The sequence below is a fragment of the Seriola aureovittata genome, chromosome 5 (assembly GCF_021018895.1).
Source record: "Seriola aureovittata isolate HTS-2021-v1 ecotype China chromosome 5, ASM2101889v1, whole genome shotgun sequence".
Lineage (NCBI taxonomy): Eukaryota > Metazoa > Chordata > Actinopteri > Carangiformes > Carangidae > Seriola > Seriola aureovittata.
In genome coordinates this window covers 22,270,175-22,287,895 of record NC_079368.1, presented here as the reverse complement: position 1 = coordinate 22,287,895, position 17,721 = coordinate 22,270,175, and the positions used below count along the sequence as shown (strand labels likewise).

The 17,721-nt window shown below is 38.9% G+C and overlaps 1 protein-coding gene across 1 annotated transcript; it reads left to right on the top strand.

Moving 5' to 3' along the window:
• The first annotated feature begins 291 nt into the window (after window positions 1–291).
• Window positions 292–17,356, top strand: ndufs4 (NADH:ubiquinone oxidoreductase subunit S4). The gene is made up of 5 exons (XM_056375381.1): window positions 292–448; window positions 2,692–2,770; window positions 15,596–15,768; window positions 16,031–16,104; window positions 17,150–17,356. Exons 1-5 carry the CDS (start codon window positions 366–368, stop codon window positions 17,251–17,253), a joined length of 513 nt encoding a protein of 170 aa, XP_056231356.1. The 5' UTR covers window positions 292–365; the 3' UTR covers window positions 17,254–17,356.
• Window positions 17,357–17,721: the final 365 nt, after the last annotated feature.

Here is a 17,721-nt window from a genome sequence, read left to right as displayed (position 1 = left end):
TAAGTTTAAGAACTGTTGTATATACTGATAATTTTATGAAGCAAAATAGAAGAAAGGAAAAGGGGAAAACATAATCTTGTAGGAGAAGGAAGCCATTTCTAGAATCCAAAAGTAAATTCCTCTGGATGTGCTGGGCTTCTTTCCGTTAACACCCCCATCATCGTTATTTGTGAAATGAAACAACAACATCAGTGGGGTGAATAGACGCTAGATATGTCTGGACATGTTTCACTGTATGTGACACATCCCTGTAAAGTAATTTTAGTTGCTGGCATCACTCCTCCAATTCTCGACCAGCTGTCTTACTCACCAGCTCGTACTGTTTGTTCCTTCGCGTTCGCCGTACGTCATTGTTGACAACAGTCATGGCGTCCTCAATGTCACTTCTCGGCTTGGGACGTTTAACTGTGATCAATGCAGCTTCTAAAGTGTTCCTGAACCCTATCAGGTAATTCCATGTTGATTGTTTATTAGTTTTATATAGATGCATATTACTTTGAGTCATTTTGTGTGAAACATTTAACTCCAAGTTGGCTAAATACGAAGGAAGGAGGCCGTGAGTCTGGCATGTCCCAGGCTAATGAGTGACTGTAAGCTAACTAGCGTTAAAGCATAAATCACGTAAATAAACCATGTTAAAAGTTTTTTCTCTTTATTGGGCACTGGGTGTGAGTTTACACAGTTGACTACGTTTTTGCTCGCGTATTTAAACTAACTAGGCTACTAGCAAACGCCAGCGTTACCCCGTGTCCTTACAACAGTCGGCTAGCCAGCTAAGTAGCTAACACTAGGACTAGCAAGTCTGAATACAAACCAGTTCACGAGCTAACGCAGTTAACGTTGTTCACTGCTGCACATATGTGCTGCATACCATTACTAATACCATTCTGCCAGACTGGGAACTTAATTTAGTAAAAGACCCCACCGAAAAAAAAAAGTTAAAACACAATGCATTTCTTGCAGTAACAAACACGCCTCCATGTGTGTTTCTCAAAATACTCGTTAATTGCCACCTTACCTTGATATGACAGTAAATACTGTCTGGGATTTTGGGGGACAAAAATTTGATATAGCATTATAATGTTTTCCAATCGCATTTGACTGACGATGATTATTTATATTGAGGTACTAACCCAAAAATATCAGTGTTTTATTTTGTTGGGATGTATCTGCATTGTGTGTGTGTGTGTGTGTGTGTGTGTGTGTGTGTGTGTGTGGACAAACAGACATCAGTTGGTGTAAGATGACTTGATTTACCTTCAGGGATTATGATCTGCTGAACTATACTGATGCACAAGGCAGCAAATTATATTGTTTCTTGGATAGCGATTTATCTGCCAAGGTCTCTCAACACTTGAATATTTCCTTTAGGAATAGAGCACAACGTTTTGAGTCACAATTAGCTTTTGGTTAGGTAAAGAGGTTCCTCAAATAGTAATGATTAAGGAAGGGCAGCCAAAAGTTTGCCATACCTCATAGAATGATGCAACCTGAGAACATCGTCACATTGCACATGACAGCGTTTCTTTTCAGCTTGTATAATTACACATTGGCCTCATCATGCACAAGATAAGATCATTAAATAATAGATGACAGGTTTGATTGCATTGCTTAACCAAGGGATATACATGGTGTTCTCCAAGTGAAAATGCGAGTTGATGTGACATACTGGTGATAAGAAATAGATGCCTTTTATTTTTGAGAAACAAAATTCCTTTGGCACAGTAAGGGAAAAGACAGATGAATAGTTTGAAAAATAAATATCTGTTGCAAATAGCTCATTTGAAGAGGTAAAAATATTACCTGAGCCTAAAAACAATTTTCATTATTGATTGATTAATTATTTTTTTACCTTTTGAGTCAAAATAAGCTTTATGATTTACTGTATTTGATCAGCAGACAAGCCCTCCAACCATTACATTTATAATACAATGATGGCAAAGTAGACAACTGGCATTTTAAATTCTAAAACTGGTAGTTATCAGAATTAGAATCTACTTGTTTTCCATTGACTGATCTGTTGAAGAACCAGTCGTTTCAGCACAGAAGTTGATTGTTCAACATTTTGATTATCGGACACAATCGTATCTCATATACATGTTTTTGCAAGTGAGTGCAGTGGAAGTGAAGGGATGACTTAAGGAGCAGATTTTTTTTTTTTATTACATTTATGTGCAACATTTTACACTATAAACCATAGTTGTGTTGGTCACAATCATTCCCCTCTGTGTTTTAATGGAAAAATGAAACAATAAGGGAAATTCTGAGTGTAAAAATTATACATTAGAAAATTATGATTATCCTGGCATTATCTACAAGGTGATTATCTGGAAGAGCCCTTCCCTGGCTGAGCCATGATGGCACATTACTGTTTTGTGACAGGACACGGCTGCACATTCACAAAGAGCTACACAGTCCTCGCCTGACAGTTGACCACAGCCAACATTAAGCACGTCCTGTCATTAGGATGAGAGCGACAGTCTGCCAGAGATTCACCAGACAGAACTAATATGTGGCGGGGGGGCGGGATTCACTCCTGGTCTCTTCTTTTTCACCGCATCCTTGCCCCATCGCTTCCTCCAAGATAGTCAGTGTTTGCAGAGTGTAACTTGCTCGTCATTTGCTTCTTTGTTGCTTGTCTGCCTTTGGCGGTTTGTGCTTTGCGTGTAATGTCTATCTAATCGTTTTCAGGTCTACAAGCACATCCACATCGAGGCTGGCAGAGAAACCAGGACAAGACACGCAACTTATTACAGTTGATGAGAAATTGGTAAGGATCCCTCCCTCTTCAACGTGACACACGAATTGGTGTTTGTCTGATCTACTGTCCTCCAATTACTTTCCTGGAAGATTTGTTAATAAACTTGCTGCCAAAATGAGTTTGTAGTAGACAGTGGGCTTTTGTAACAATATGATGGTAATGGCAAATGTCATCATTGGTAGTTCTGTGTGTGCTCACAGCTCCCATTAATCCCCTCTTTGCGCTCTTCCCAACTTTTTTGACTATGTTATTAGAAATATTACTAAATGGAGTTTAGGTGACAAATTAGTTTAATATGACAATATAATGATCTGTGATGAAACTGAAATACAGATAAGCTTTAATTTAAATTAAAAAAGTAACATAACTGAAGCTATGGAACAACATAAAAGCTTAATGATCATCATTATTATTATGGTCATATTTTATGGTATGTTTCCATGGGCCAAAAGCCACCATTACATACTAATTTATAATAATACAAGTATTTGATCTCTATATTGTTTTCATGACAACATGGCCATGTAACAAAAGCATTAATTAGGGAAGTTTCGTCTTGATGTGTGTTTGTACTGTAGCTCCTATTTTTACAACAATGAACATAAATCCAGGGTTTCAGTGAAAGATTACTGGCAGTCATCATTCACAGTAACACCAGTGTTGTGATTACTTTAGAGCCCTCTATGGTCATGCACCTGTCTATATTGAAAGAGTTACTGCAGCAATGTAGAAAAAAAGTGACTATGCTTTTGAGGTTGTAGCTTTGGAACTTTTTCCTATTGGGCTTGAGATGTAGACACTTTTATTTTTTATTATTTTATCGTGAAGCACTTTGTGACATCTGCTCTTTAAAGGTGCTATATAAAAAATTACTTGCTTGCTTACATCTCTCTCTCTCTGAGATGTGGAAGTTTTAAAACTTACCCGAAGGTTCTTTGTTTGGCATCAAATACAGCAGGTTGATTTACATGGCAGTTGCATTGTCTCTGTTGATATGACTTAGCTTGCATACTGTACATGTCTAATCCAGTTATGTCTAGTCTTCTACTTCCCTAAGTCCACAATGTGTCAACACTCATTTTTAAGTTAGAGTGCACAGGTTTCAGTTAATTTTCTGTGATCCATTGTCTGCATCGATAGCTCACATTGTTTACTTAATCTCACATTTGGTACCGTTTGTTATCGATTTCAGTTTCACCCAACTGCATGATTTTGTTCAGAATTATTTGTTCTCTTCATCTCAGTATTGTCGCTATTCTTTTGCACTGTATAAGCGCCTTAATGATGAAAATACGATCAAAAGCTGCAGTAGAATCATAATTGTAATCATTTTTATTCCATCCATTTTTCTTTCTTGTCAAAAGTACCTGAAGAGCATTTTTTTTTTCATATTTTTATGACATTTTGTACTGGCTACGTGTAAACGTGGCCAAGAAATCGTCATTTTCCAGGAATTTTTTTTGGAAAAATCATTGTTTCTCTGATCCAATACACTGAGTATAGAACCTGGATTTTTCAGTTTCTCATGAAGTTGAAAGTATAAAAGTAACTGCAGGAACCCATCTGTAACGCATGTAAATGCACTTAGTGATAGAATCCCTATGAAGCTAAAATGCTTTATTTTTCTCCTTCTACCGAACAGTTGGAGACTATATCTGCGGCTTTCTTTCGTGACTTTCTGTGAGCAGTCACAACACTTGTCAACTGATGTGGCTTTAGGCACACAGCATAGCTCCAAAAGCACTTGAAGAATACGTTTCAGCTAAAAATATGTAATGAAAGCTAGTTCACAGGTCAACGGGTGACTAAGAAGTCACTGTACTTTTTCTGTAAATTATGTGGTAAAGCTGTACATTTATATTTCATCAGACAGGGTCTTTGGTGCCCCCTTTCATTAAGTGTGAAAGCACAGTCTAAGCAGTGATGAGCGTAAATTCGAAGCCGCCAAGTCTTGCAATGTGCCAACTGTAAAAATCAAAGAGGGATCTTTGAAGTAAATGCTTTGTCATTAAAAGACGAAGGAGATAGAAGATAACGGAGAAAAGGGGAGTTTGGGGAGAATGTGGGAGTCTGTTGTGGACTTGTTTTGGGGGATGGGAGGTGGGGGGGTTTGCTGTGTGTGGGCAGCGTCAGTGCGCTTTTGTCCCAGACTGAGGCTGACCATACTGGCAGACAAACCTTTGGCTGGGCGGAGTGTCTGTCTCTGTCCTCTCAGTAGGGGCCACTGAGAGGAACAGCAGAGGAGAGGAAAAAAGGGCCTCTAAAAATGGGGAGGGGGTGAAAGAAAAGAAGCTTGCATGGAAAAAAGTTTGTGAGACACCCTGAGACTCACGAAAAAGACAGTGGCCACTTCAGTGTTGCTGGCCACAGAGGTTCCTTTGTGGCGTTCTGTTGCTGGCGACGGCGGGAAGTACTCTAATGCTTACCCAGACAGGCCAAAAAGAGAGGGCCTCAGCTGTTTACAGTACAGTGGTCTCTGTCTCACATGGAAGAGGGCAATGAGAGCACTCTCCCTTTTGGGCATTCAGCGCATGTCAGCACGCTAGTCATTCATCAAGCTGTCAATAAGTGTGAATTGCTTTCTGGTTAGACCAATCAAACAAAGGTCTCAATCCACTGAGAGGTTATGCCAGGTTCGCATGCTGTCGAGCAGCCCAAGGAGAAAGTGGTGTGCCACTTGTTGTGTAGTGAACATTTCTGAATAACCTCATTTAGATGAGGTTGCATTTTGGCCAGGGGAAATGATATTTTGAATTCACTCCCAAAACTCTGTCTGACAATATTTGTGTGACACTCATTATCTTGTCCTTAGTTCTCGTCTGTCCAAAAAATGCAAACCTTACAGGAACTCGCATCTCAACAGTTTGTTTGGCCAGCTCCATTTCAGACAAATTTAAGCTATGAAGGGCAAGAATCTCCTGCAGGTCAAAAATATGAACTAATCCAGTGAAGAGGATTTTTAATGGATTCTATTAACAATTTTACTGCAGGCTGCAGACAGAAAGAGAAGAGGCAAATTTTTTGACGGCTGATGAGTCATTAAAGTGGCTATAATCAATATTTTTATAATAACGATGGATCAAATTATAATCTGTAATGTGATAAATGTTGCTTGTAGTGCATTTCTGAGCTTTATAGCATCTTTTAGCTCATTGTTTTGGTTATATGACCTGCAACTTTACTGTTTCACTTTGCTCTTACTGCTCTAATCAGTGTTGAAAAGCTCTAATAATCCCACTGTATGCTGCCTGCACAGCACCAAGCAGTAGACATACAAAGATAGTGACTAGCTGCTGAACGTAGTAAAGCTAAAACAATGTTTCCACTGCCACCAAGTGGGCAGAAAATTCAGGTTATTTCAGGTTTAAAGACATTTTCTAAGCAAAGCTGCCAAAACATTCCCTCGTTCCTGCTTCTAAAGTGTTTGTTTGATGTGATAGTAAATCAAGTATCTCAACCAAGGCTTGTTGACTGTGGTCGTAAAAAACTATTTGATGACTTCACCTTACGAAACTACATGGGCATTTTTTGTTTTTTTACCATCTTCTGGAATTTTATTGACTAAACAATTTGATTATCAAGACTGTAACTGGGCAGATAAAATAATGAAAACAATTCTTTGCAGTCCATGCAAATCTTCTTTCCACGTATTTAAAAGCTCCAAAAAATGAAAAACCTTCCTAAAGTTAGGGATTTTTATGAGCAGATCTTTGAAGGCATTGTCTGAATTACAGAAAAGAAGCCAAATAAAAAGACCTGCGTGATGGAGCTCCAGTGCCCAAAAGCTGTTCCCTAGAGTGCCCATGCCGACCTGCTTTTGTTTGTAATTACTGTTTGATTAAGCATGCTGGGCAGCTCCTAGGGTCCAGCTGGCTGGCCACTGATACACAGCTTTACACGTAATGTCTGCGACCTCCCTCAATTAGAGTCAGGCCTTTCGCTTTACTCACTGGCCCCTTGCAGAAACAACTGCAGTTATAATCTTAGCAGCTGCTTCAATATGCATTAATACAACATCTCCCATTTATGCCTGAGTGTCTTGGGGTCTACTCCTGCTTCAGCCATGGCCAAGTGCACTCCCTCTCTCCACATAAACACAACACCATAATCTTAAAGCGCTTGTGAAGCCTTGTTATAGAGTTCTCTAAAGGCACTGGGGTTTTATGAGACAGAGGAGGACAGTTATTAGACAGAGTGGGGAACTGAAGTGGAAGGAGGGAGAAAGACAGGGAAAGGAAGAGAGTATTAAATTGGTATGCCCATTTGATGCGTGGCATGTTCAGTTTGATAATCTGAAATCTTTAGCTTCTTGCGAATTTAGAGCCCAGCTCTTGCTTGGCAAGTAACATCACATCTGGACAAAAGATGTGGGGTTTGATTGCAGCAAGGTAGTTGAAGGTTGTTGGTTGTTTTTAAAGACCTAAATTGAAGTCAGATTGAAAGATCCTGAATCTGTCAGTCAAGATTTGTCATGCAAAGACATCATAAAATCCCCTGATACAGAAGTTACTCAGAGGAAGCTGGTTAACACAAGATCCTCTCAGTGCACCATTAGGGCTATTCAATCGGACACGCCAGTTTGCTTAGTGTCACTTGAGAACTCAATTTCTTCAGAATTAAATGTGTTTTTGAGAGTGTCTTTGGGCAAAGTACTCTCAGCTACTGCAACCTTAAACAGGTATTTGCTTTCACATTTCGAAATTGCGAGAAAATCAGTGTATAGGACAATGAATACACAGAGTCACAATGAAAATTCAGCTATCCCAACTATGAGGATAAATTTAGCACAAGCAGTTTAAGTCTGCAGTACAAGGGTGTATATTCTCTAAGCCTGTCTAGCCTCAGACATAGAGTGACCTACAGTGGAGCAGACCACATTCACCACCCCACCCCCCCTTTCCTCTCCTTCTCATCCTCCTCTCCCACCCTTCCTCCCTCCTTCCCACATAGACAACTTAAGTGTCTGTTTTGTCTGGTTGCCCTTTCATACGGCGCGCTTATGCAAAAAATCTCTCGGCTCAAGTTTGGAGTAGTGGGTCAGAGGATGTTGGTCTTTGAAGAGTGCCAGACAAGAGGCTTTATTATGTATCATCCACTAAATAGTATTTCATTCATTAACACTCTCTTCCATAGAGACTAAGCCTCTTAAGAGGACTTCTCAGCCCTGTCAGCGCCGAGTAGTTTTAGGAAGTATCTAGCTGCAAAGTGTTGTGTTTGCAGAGTGGATAAAAAAAAAAAAAAAAAAGAAGTTTGCTACTTGTGTTTGCCTACACTTCCATTTATTCATTTGTTGTAAACTAGCAGTTCTTTTTCTTTATTTTCTGAACTCGTTTTGGTGTCTTACACGAGCATCAGTCTGGTTTCTAGTATATTTTGTCTCTCCAGTCTGTTTGTTGTAATAAAACAACAAAGCATCACAACAAAAACGATAACGTTATAATTTGTGGCGTTGAATTTCACTACACATGTGTACTAGACCTGAAACGATTAGTTAATTAATTGCCCGAAAATTAATGAGGAACTTTGATAATGGATTCATCTGGTTCCAGCTTTTCAAATGTGATTTTTTCTTTTTTCTTTTTCTTTTTTAAGGCATCTGTGACAGTATACTGAATGTCTACATGGTTTTCAACTGTTGGGTCAGACAAAATGACACATTTTATCACCATGGGAACTTGTAATGGCCAGGTTTTGCTATTTGCTGACATTCAATAGACCAAAAGATTAATCAACTAATTTAAATAATAATGAAATAATGAAAAATAATTAGTTAATGTAGACTATAGTTGCATAGTTCTAAAGCTACACTGACTTTTTTCATTATCAATTAATCAACCACATTGTTCAATTAATCATTTTAGATTAGAAATAGTAAAAAAAAAAAAATAGCAACAAATGCCCATCACACGTTCCCAGGGTCAGAGTCTTTATGTCATTTGTTTTGTCCATTAAATCAAAGATGTTCAGTTTATATGATATAAAACAAAAAACACACATCCTTAAACAGAAACAGAAACAGAAATGTTGTTTGGCATTTTTGTTTGATGCATTATCATAGTTTTGGGTTAATTATACAGAATTTCACATATGAAAGACATTTTTCTTTGAGATGCTGTACAACACACAAACAAACAAGTGCGTCTGCATCCAAAATATTCATAAATGACCTCCTCCTCTACCCCCCTCTTTCCAGTCCTCAGTGGTATGTGTAATGTGAGATTTGAGATGACCCTCACGCCAGCTGCTTCTTGTTCTCCAGAGTTGAACCACTCCTACACATGAGCAAGCAACATAATATTTGTTTCATTTAGAGACGCCCCCTATGTCCAATCAGTAATTGGCACGCTTTTTCCACTTCAAAGACGTCTGAAGGTGGGAACCGGCGGAGGCTGATGAGTGAGGCTCTTGGTCTGGGTGTGGGCTGGAGAGTGGGGGGTTAAGGGTGATGTGTTTGGGCTTTCACCACATGCTGACTCAACATGATTCAGCTTGGCTGACCTTATGACCCTTCCTGGCTGCCGGGCTGCAGTTTTGGCATACGGGTGTTCGTGCTATGATAGGCTGGACCGTACTTGTGTCATGGTTGTCACGGTGTCCACCATTACCCATAACGAGGTGGTAGCGATGCTACAAGTGCTTTGTCTGAGTCATTCATGCACAGACATCCTTTGTTTATTTGTTTGTCTATTTGGTCACTGTACTAACAGGAAAATTCACTCAACAACAAGTCTTAAAAGTAGGACTGCCAGTACCAATGTGTTTATACAATGTGGCCCTGTGTCTGGACTATTTTACTAGCATTAGAGGACGCATATGTCTGCAGCTCATGATTATTTTCATTATTAATCTGTTGATTATTTTATCGATTGTTTAGTTTGTCTATAAATTATCAGAAAAAAGTGAAAAATGTCCTTTAATCCACGATAACATCTTAAAAGGTCTCTGTTTATCCCACAGTCGAGAACCCAAACACATTCAGTTCTTGGTTACATGAAACCACGAAAATCAAGCCAGAACCACTGCAAGTTCGGTGTTTTTAATTAATAAACAATTACAGCAAATTACATAAATAATTAATATTTATAGAGCTGAAATGATTAATTAGATAATCAGTTACTCGATTGACACACAATTAAACGGCAACTACTTTGATGATCGATTATTTTCAGTTACTTCAAGCAAAAATGCCAAAAGTAAATTGGTATTAGCTTCTTCAATGTGCCAGTTTTCTACATTTAAAAGTTTTTGGCAGTTAATTTTCTGTTGCTCTCAGTAGTAGTGTGATAACGAATGGTTAGTTATTAAAATCATTTGTGCACTTGATTCCACACTTGGTGTCAATACAGATTCTTCATGGTTTGTCCATTTCACAAAGTCTTTTCTCTCTATTTTATCATAGAGTTTATCATTTTTATAACTAATAGTTGAGCCAGAATCATTGTAAAAACAGATGTGAATTTCCTTTTTATGGTTTCTTTTTGTTTAAAATAGTCGTCTTTCTCTAAAGGGGAACAAAGGGAATATCAAGTGATTGAGCAAAAAAGACAGTGCTATTCAATTCACTAAGTGACTGAACAGTAATGTGTTAAGAAGACAAGGTCCTTGTACTCACTTCTTTTCAAGTCTTCATCTACATTTGGTCGTAGCCCATGATGCTCCAAGTCCCCCAGTATGAAGCACTATTCAAAGTTCCCAATGCTTAAAAAAATCATATGTGTTGTATCGCTTCACTTGCAGAGATGAATCCAAAAGTAAGGTCTGACTTTAATTTTTGGGGCGGGGGGTTATTTTCTTATTGGAAAACCATTTTAAATAGTAAATTACATTTATTCTCTTGTCACAGATAATTCCCTTTACAGTTATGCACGACACCATACCACAAAATCTTTCAACTTTTCTTTCACTTTTCATTTGGACCAGATCTGCGAATGATATCAGAAAGAAAATAGAGACCATACTTTATATCACTGAGCAGGCAAAAAAAAAAAACACAGTCCCCTCATTTATTTGCAAGCACAGATTTTGGTATACAGTGCATTCAGAAAGTATTCAGACCCATTCACATTTTGTTACATTGCAGCATGTCCATTTTTTCCCTCATCAATCTCCCATCAATACCCCATAAAGACAAAGCAACAGCAGAATTTTAGAAATGTTTGCAAATGTATTAAAAAGAAGGAACTGAAATATCACATTGACATAAGTATTCAGACCCTTTACTCAGTACCCCTTGACTTAGTTGAAGCACCTTTGGCAGCGATCACAGCCTCGAGTCTTCTTGGGTATGACGTGACAAGCTTTGCACACCTGGATTTGCGGGTTTTCTGCCATTCTTCTCTGCAGATCCTCTCAGGCTCTGTCAGGTTGGACGGGGACTGTTGGTGCACAACTATTTTCAGGTCTCTCCTGAGATGTATGATTGGATTCAAGTTAGGGCTCTGGCTGAGCCACTCAAGGACATTCAGAGAGTTGTCCCTAAGCCGCTCCTATGAGGTCTTCGCTGTACTTAGAGTCATTGGCCGGTTGTAAGGTAAACCTTCGGCCCAGTTTGAGTTCCTGAGCGCTCTGGACCAGGTTTTAGTGAAGAATATCTCTGTACTTTGCTCTGTTCAGCTTTCCCTCAACTCTGACCAATCTCCCTGTCCCTGCTGCTGAAAAACACCCCCACAGCATGATGCTGCCACCACCATGCTTCACTGTCAGGTGCCTGGTTTCCTCCAGACATGACACTTAGAATTGAGTCCAGACTGCTCAATCTTGGTTTCATCAGACCAGCGAATCTTGTTTGCCTGAGAGTCCTTCAGGTGCTTTTTTTTCCAAACCTCTAGCAGATTTCATGTGTCTTTCACTGAGGAGAGGCTTCAGTCTGGCCAGATCAGTGGAGTGCTGCGGTGATGGTTGTCCTTCTGGAAATTTCTCCCACCTCCACACAGGACCTTTGGAGCCAGAGTGACCATCATGTTCTTGGTCACCTTTTCTTTTTTTTTCCCCAAGACCCTTCTCTGCTGATTGCTCAGTTTCGTCAGGCAGCCAGCTCCGGTTGTTCCAAGCTTCTTCCATTTAAGAATTATGGAGGCCACTGTGCTCTTGGGAACCTTCAGTGCAGCAGAAAGTTTTGGTTTTGGCTTGGTTTTTGCTCTCATATGCATTATCAGCTGTGCATCTATTATCAATGTGTAGAAACCTCTCAAAGATGATCAAGAAAAATGGGAGGCACCAGAGTTAATATCCATCCATCCATCCATCCATCCATCCATCCATCCAATTTAAATGATTTTAGTACAACAAAATGTGAGAAAAGTGAATGGGTCTGAATGCACTGTATTACTTCGTACTTGAACACTGCATTTCTGCTGTTTAGCCTTCAAACTTTCCAGAGTTGTCAAATCCCGTCTCGTGGTATGATAAACCGCTGTGCAGTGTTTTGTTTTAGTTCTGATAACCCTTCAAACTCATGGATCTATTACTCAAACTGGACTTCTAGGAGCCTCTTACATTTTTTGGACACAGTGCTGTTTTTGTTCTGAATGCCTGCTAACAAGAACTACATATATATATATAAAAGTATGTATATATATATATATATATATATATATATATATATATATATATATATATATATACTTTTATTTCTTTTTGATATCTTGTTATTTCCTACAGTTTCTCCTCACTTAAGCACATTTAGATTTTTTCTCTTGTTTACACAGAAATCTTCCATCCCAGATCTCTGTTGGAGCATTAGGGGTACCAGCTTTCAGCATTCTGGTGGGCCCAGCGGCCCCACAGCGACAAGCCCCTATGCTCTTTATTTGGCACGTAGCCTGGAGGTGTCAGAAATATCGACACGCTTTCACGTGACGGAGACTTTGCCAGCCTTTTTCCCCCCTTTCTTAAGCCCTGCATTCTGTCTGCCCAGCCAGGTATTGTAGGGCCCCGTGAAGGCCCTGTGAATAGTGTCAAACTTGATAGTTCTCATTTTGCTTCCTGTACATGGCAGAAGAAAAAGTGCCCACCGTGTGGGTTTTCCTTTTGTGATGGCCCTCTCTAGTCTTCCTGGGAACACACCACATTCCAGCCACAATCATTCCCTTTGTGAATCTGGGTATTGTGGGTGAGTCTGTTATGCCAATAACCCTCCTAGCTTTCAGTGTAATGCGTGCAAGTATCATAGAAAGTCTAGACTCGTATTTTTTGCAAACAATGCCAGATAATGAGCGGTGTGTTTTCAGTGATTTGGCAGAGTTTTTGTTTTGACACATCCTCCCTCATTCATGAAGGATCTTTTGTGCTCATCCACGCCTAAGATGTGATTTAAGGTCTGCTACATCTGGACAAATTATGGCACCACTTTACCATACATGGGCCTCATGTGTCAGTTATGGTTTATGTAACGCACATACGCGTAACCATAGTCTGCTCTGCTAATCCCAAGGGCATCATTTCTAATGTGTCTCGGAGAGGGATTTTCATGCAGCCATCCCCTTGAACAGACCAGACCACAAAATTGCTAAATGTTTCTGACTGCTAATTTTATTTGCCTCAATTCCAAAGGTACTATTTGTACATGATTTTTCTCCTCAATTTACAACTCCAAATTTGTTATGGTTCAATGTGCACAAGGAAGTTTTGTTCTCAGGAAGTTTTTCTTACCTCGCTTTTTGAGTACAGATCTTTATCCACTGAAAATAAAAAAGGATATCCTGCTGAAAGAAAAATTTAAAAACATTTTTAATTACCTGCAGAAAAAAATGACCCTGGCTCTCTCACACTGTCTTGTGTATGATTGTGTCATGAACTGTCCACCATTACCCCCTTTGGGTGAAGGGAACATGTTTTCCTCCTCTCTGTGACAAGAGGGAATTGTTAAGGTTAAGTAGATAGGGCAGCCGGAAATAATTACCGAGCACTTGTGAAGTTTTTTTTCCCCCTTTTGTTCGTCTTTTCCCTTTCATTTTAACAATCTTTTCAATGTGCAGATCTTGTTTATGATTAAATTCAGTCTGGTCTTGCCTCTTAGCATGGCAAAAGATATTTCACTGAAACGAGCAATAGTTAAGCAATTGGACCTGTAATTTCTTAGGCTTAAATACCATTGGAAGCTCCTTTGCCCAAGGAAAGGCGGGCTTTTGTGTAGAGTTCATGCAAAACGACCCCCTTTCTACAAATCAACTGGCAGATGACAGACAATGATGAAAATTTGATTCTTTGAAGTTGTAATGGCCATTGAAATGTGTAAAATTCTTGTATTGAAAGGAGAGCACCCTGGAAAGCCCTCAGTCTTGGGTGGCTGCTGCCTGCATACTGGGAGGTTCGTCTGTGTTTTGTCGCCGACTTCCCATTGCTTGTTTGCTAATTCCCTGAAGAATCAGACCAGATCCTTGATAGGCGCTTGAAGGGGCTCCAGTTGCTCAGGAATATGCATTTAGTACGCCCAAAGGCCCCTCCTCCTCCTCTTGTCGCGCTGGCCTACTTTCTGATGGTCTGGAATAAATCACCTCAAGTATTAGGCATTAATTTCATTCACCTCAATGCAAAAGAGTATGAATAACAGCATAAAGATGGCTATTATATTCTTCTTATTTGGGTTTCTTTTTTTTGGTCCACATATGTAAGTTATGGCTTTCTGGTTTTCTTTGTTATAGTGCTTTTGTTCAGTTACACTAAAATCATGCACAAATTTAAAGTCAAAAAACTAAAATTTGAATTATTGAACTGTTGCCTGATAAAAGTACTCAGCCCATTAAACACTGATGGACGTTTACAAGCTCCACATAAAAAAAAGAAAAAAAAGAAAGGAAATCGCAGCAAAATACTGACAAGTTTAGTCTCAGGAAAGATCTATGTGCAGTTGTAACAGTTGCTCTGGCAAAAGAGACCAAAATGCCCACAGAGTGATCATCAGATCACAGAAACAATAAAAATACTATCCAAACTTTTAGTTTGTTTTACAGTGCCTATAAAAAGTGTTCACTGCGGATTGTTCATATTTTATTGTTTTTCTGACACTGAAGATGCATTTGAGCTTTTTTTGACCCTGATATTTTAAAGTGAAAATAAATCTCTACTGACTGATGTGAAGCATCAAAATACAAAACACAAAGCAGTTGATTACCTAAGTACTTTTTATAGCCACTGAACATTTTCCTAACCACATCTTTTCTGACATTAAGAAGATGCTGTCAGAGTTTAAAGTTGTATTTTTTAACACCTGCGAGCTAACTTTCAGATGGCCTGTCTCAACAAACGCACACGCATATATCTTTTCATGAACCCTTGTTCTTTGCAGGGGAAGAAAAAAGACATCAATCACCAAGTAAAATGAAAGTCAGAGGGTTGTGGCGGACCACCGGGTGGTCTCCAACCAGAAACATGTCAATTAGTTATTTTCATACACATGGTTAGCATAAAAAAGTTGCTCAGTTGAACCCTCTTCCAAGTTCCATGTTTTATTGTTTACAAAGGAGTTAGATTGGTAAATTATTATTAATTGTTTAGTTTTTGTAAATGCCTTCTCACATCAAATCAGCATCAGTGTGTTGTGTGCAACATGGGATTTGAGCGACAACGATTAGTTGATTGACAGAAAATTAATCAGCAGCAACTTTGATAGTTATTATTTATTATTGATTTAATTAAAATAACTGTTACTTGAGCTGTTCATGGGATTGTTATTTAAAAGCAATGAAATGTGGTCAAACTGTAGGACTTTTCTATGAATTTGTTAAAGATAACTTTAGTATATTTATTTATGATGTTCTCCAGTCTGACATTAACTTATTAACTCATTAACTCTGTTACTTACTGTATAATGTGCTTCTGTCTGTCTCTCCATAGGACATCAGCCCTGTGACAGGGGTTCCAGAGGAGCACATCAAGACGCGCAAGGTTCACATATTTGTACCTGCTAAAACAGCCATGCAGTCGGGAATCAACAGCACCAAAAAGTGGAAGATGGACTTTGATACCAGAGAGCGCTGGGAGAACCCGCTGATGGGCTGGGCCTCAACGTAAGAATCTCCTGCCAATTTCTACAACAAATAAAACGCAATGAGTCTTTATTATATATATTTGTTGTATATATGCTTTTTTGCTTTTCTGTGTTGTGATAATAGTTTCTTCATACATCTATTAATAAGGGGTTGATGAGTGGGCATTACTCTTGGCAAATGATTTTTGGTTAAATAGCATTTGGATCATAGAGCATTTCTTATGATATTTGCCTCCAGTGATGTCACCATTATGAGGCTAACAGCTCTTTCTGCCTTTCAGGGCTGATCCCTTATCCAACATGGTGCTCTCTTTCTCCTCCAAGGAAGATGCCATTGCTTTTGCTGAGAAAAATGGTACGAAATCTAAGAATTGTCAAGATTTTAGATAGACCTTAACTTTTAAAACAATACACATAACAGTGATTGCAGTGACTGTTTTAAAGTGCACACCATCGCTTTGAGTTTTACCAAAACTGAATCAGTGACTGATAGACAAACAGTAGATTCAGATTGTTGGTTGGAGGATTGTGATGCTCATATCTGTTGAGTTGTGTGCCAGTTTTGCTGTACTGACTGCATCATAGATCATCAGGTTGGTGCAGGATTAGCTAGATTTAATCTGGATTCATATGAACTTTGATCAAATAGTGTCAGTTACAGCATCACATAATGTAAAGCATCAGTTGGTCACTTGACCATCCTGAGTGGTAACTGAAAGCTTTTTTTATATATATATATAGATATAGATATAGATATTTAATTTAAACAGATTTCAATTATACATTGACTATGAAAGAAACTAAGTTTTGGACACTGGTATAAAAATCTGGATAACAGATTTAACCCTCTGAATGTGATATGCTGCAGTTTATTCTCAGCAGCAGATAAATCGGTAATCAGATGAATCAGTCTAGCAGAGACCATCATACTCTCTCTGGATCTTGACAATGTTATATATTTTAAAAACACAGTTTATTAAACTTTTCAGACCAGGACTGTGATATTCATAGCAGTAAAACCGCTCCTGTTAAAATCGCTTTATTGCAACAAAAAGCCTTATGACAAATCAAGTAATAAAACATTAAAAGATTTTGTTTGATGGGCCAACAAGATCATGTGAAACAGTCCTCTGTTAATTAACGTTAAAGATGGCTTTCTGTCGACCAACTGAAAGTTCACTTTGACTCAGAGAACTGAACCATCTGGGAGAGTTTGTTCAAACTCAGCAAAGAAACTGCCTTACTCTGTTTATTGCACCATGAAAGCGATTAGTGCAGTTCTGACTACACACAGCCTGTTGATGTCTACAAAACACCTCATTGTGGTTGGAACTCATCCAAAGTGAACATACGTGACGTTCTCGCCCCCATCACTTACTCTCATAATGTTTTTGCTTCAGGTTGGAGCTACGATATAACTGACAAGAGAAGCTCAAAGCCCCGGGTGAAATCCTACGGCGCAAACTTCTCTTGGGACAAGAGGACCAGGAGGTCCGCTAAGTAAACTGAAGACGCACATCTGTTAGTTGGCTTGACCTCATTATGTCCCACAACAGACCTGTATCATTCTTGTCAATAAATGCATAATTATATATGTGGAAACCAAACATTTGGGTCATTATCGCTTTTATTCTTCAAACATTCACCTCATTACTGACTACCTAACATAGTCCACTCGATTAATGAAGTGTTTGTCCTGAGTCGAGTTGTGCAACAGCAAAACAAAGGGGAACATATTATTACAATTAGAACCTGTTTAAAGACAGGGATAAATATATCTGTGGGCCAAAACCAGTGACATTTTTCCCGCATGAGTGTTTGTTTCCATCCTGTTACCTGAATTGTTTCAGTGTTTGGAGAGCAGCACAACTGAAAAATAAATAAATAGGAACTTGGAACCTTATTTTCTCAAAGGCTAACAATTGTTTTAACTGCAGCATCTGCAGAGTTTTACAATGACCCACATAATACG

Excerpts from the sequence above, each read along its gene's own strand:
- ndufs4 (XM_056375381.1), top strand. The coding sequence starts at position 366 with ATGGCGTCCTCAATGTCACTTCTCGGCTTGGGACGTTTAACTGTGATC. Across the intron at positions 449-2,691 it reads GTGTTCCTGAACCCTATCAG|GTCTACAAGCACATCCACAT; the intron begins GTAATTCCATGT and ends AATCGTTTTCAG. Across the intron at positions 2,771-15,595 it reads TTACAGTTGATGAGAAATTG|GACATCAGCCCTGTGACAGG; the intron begins GTAAGGATCCCT and ends GTCTCTCCATAG.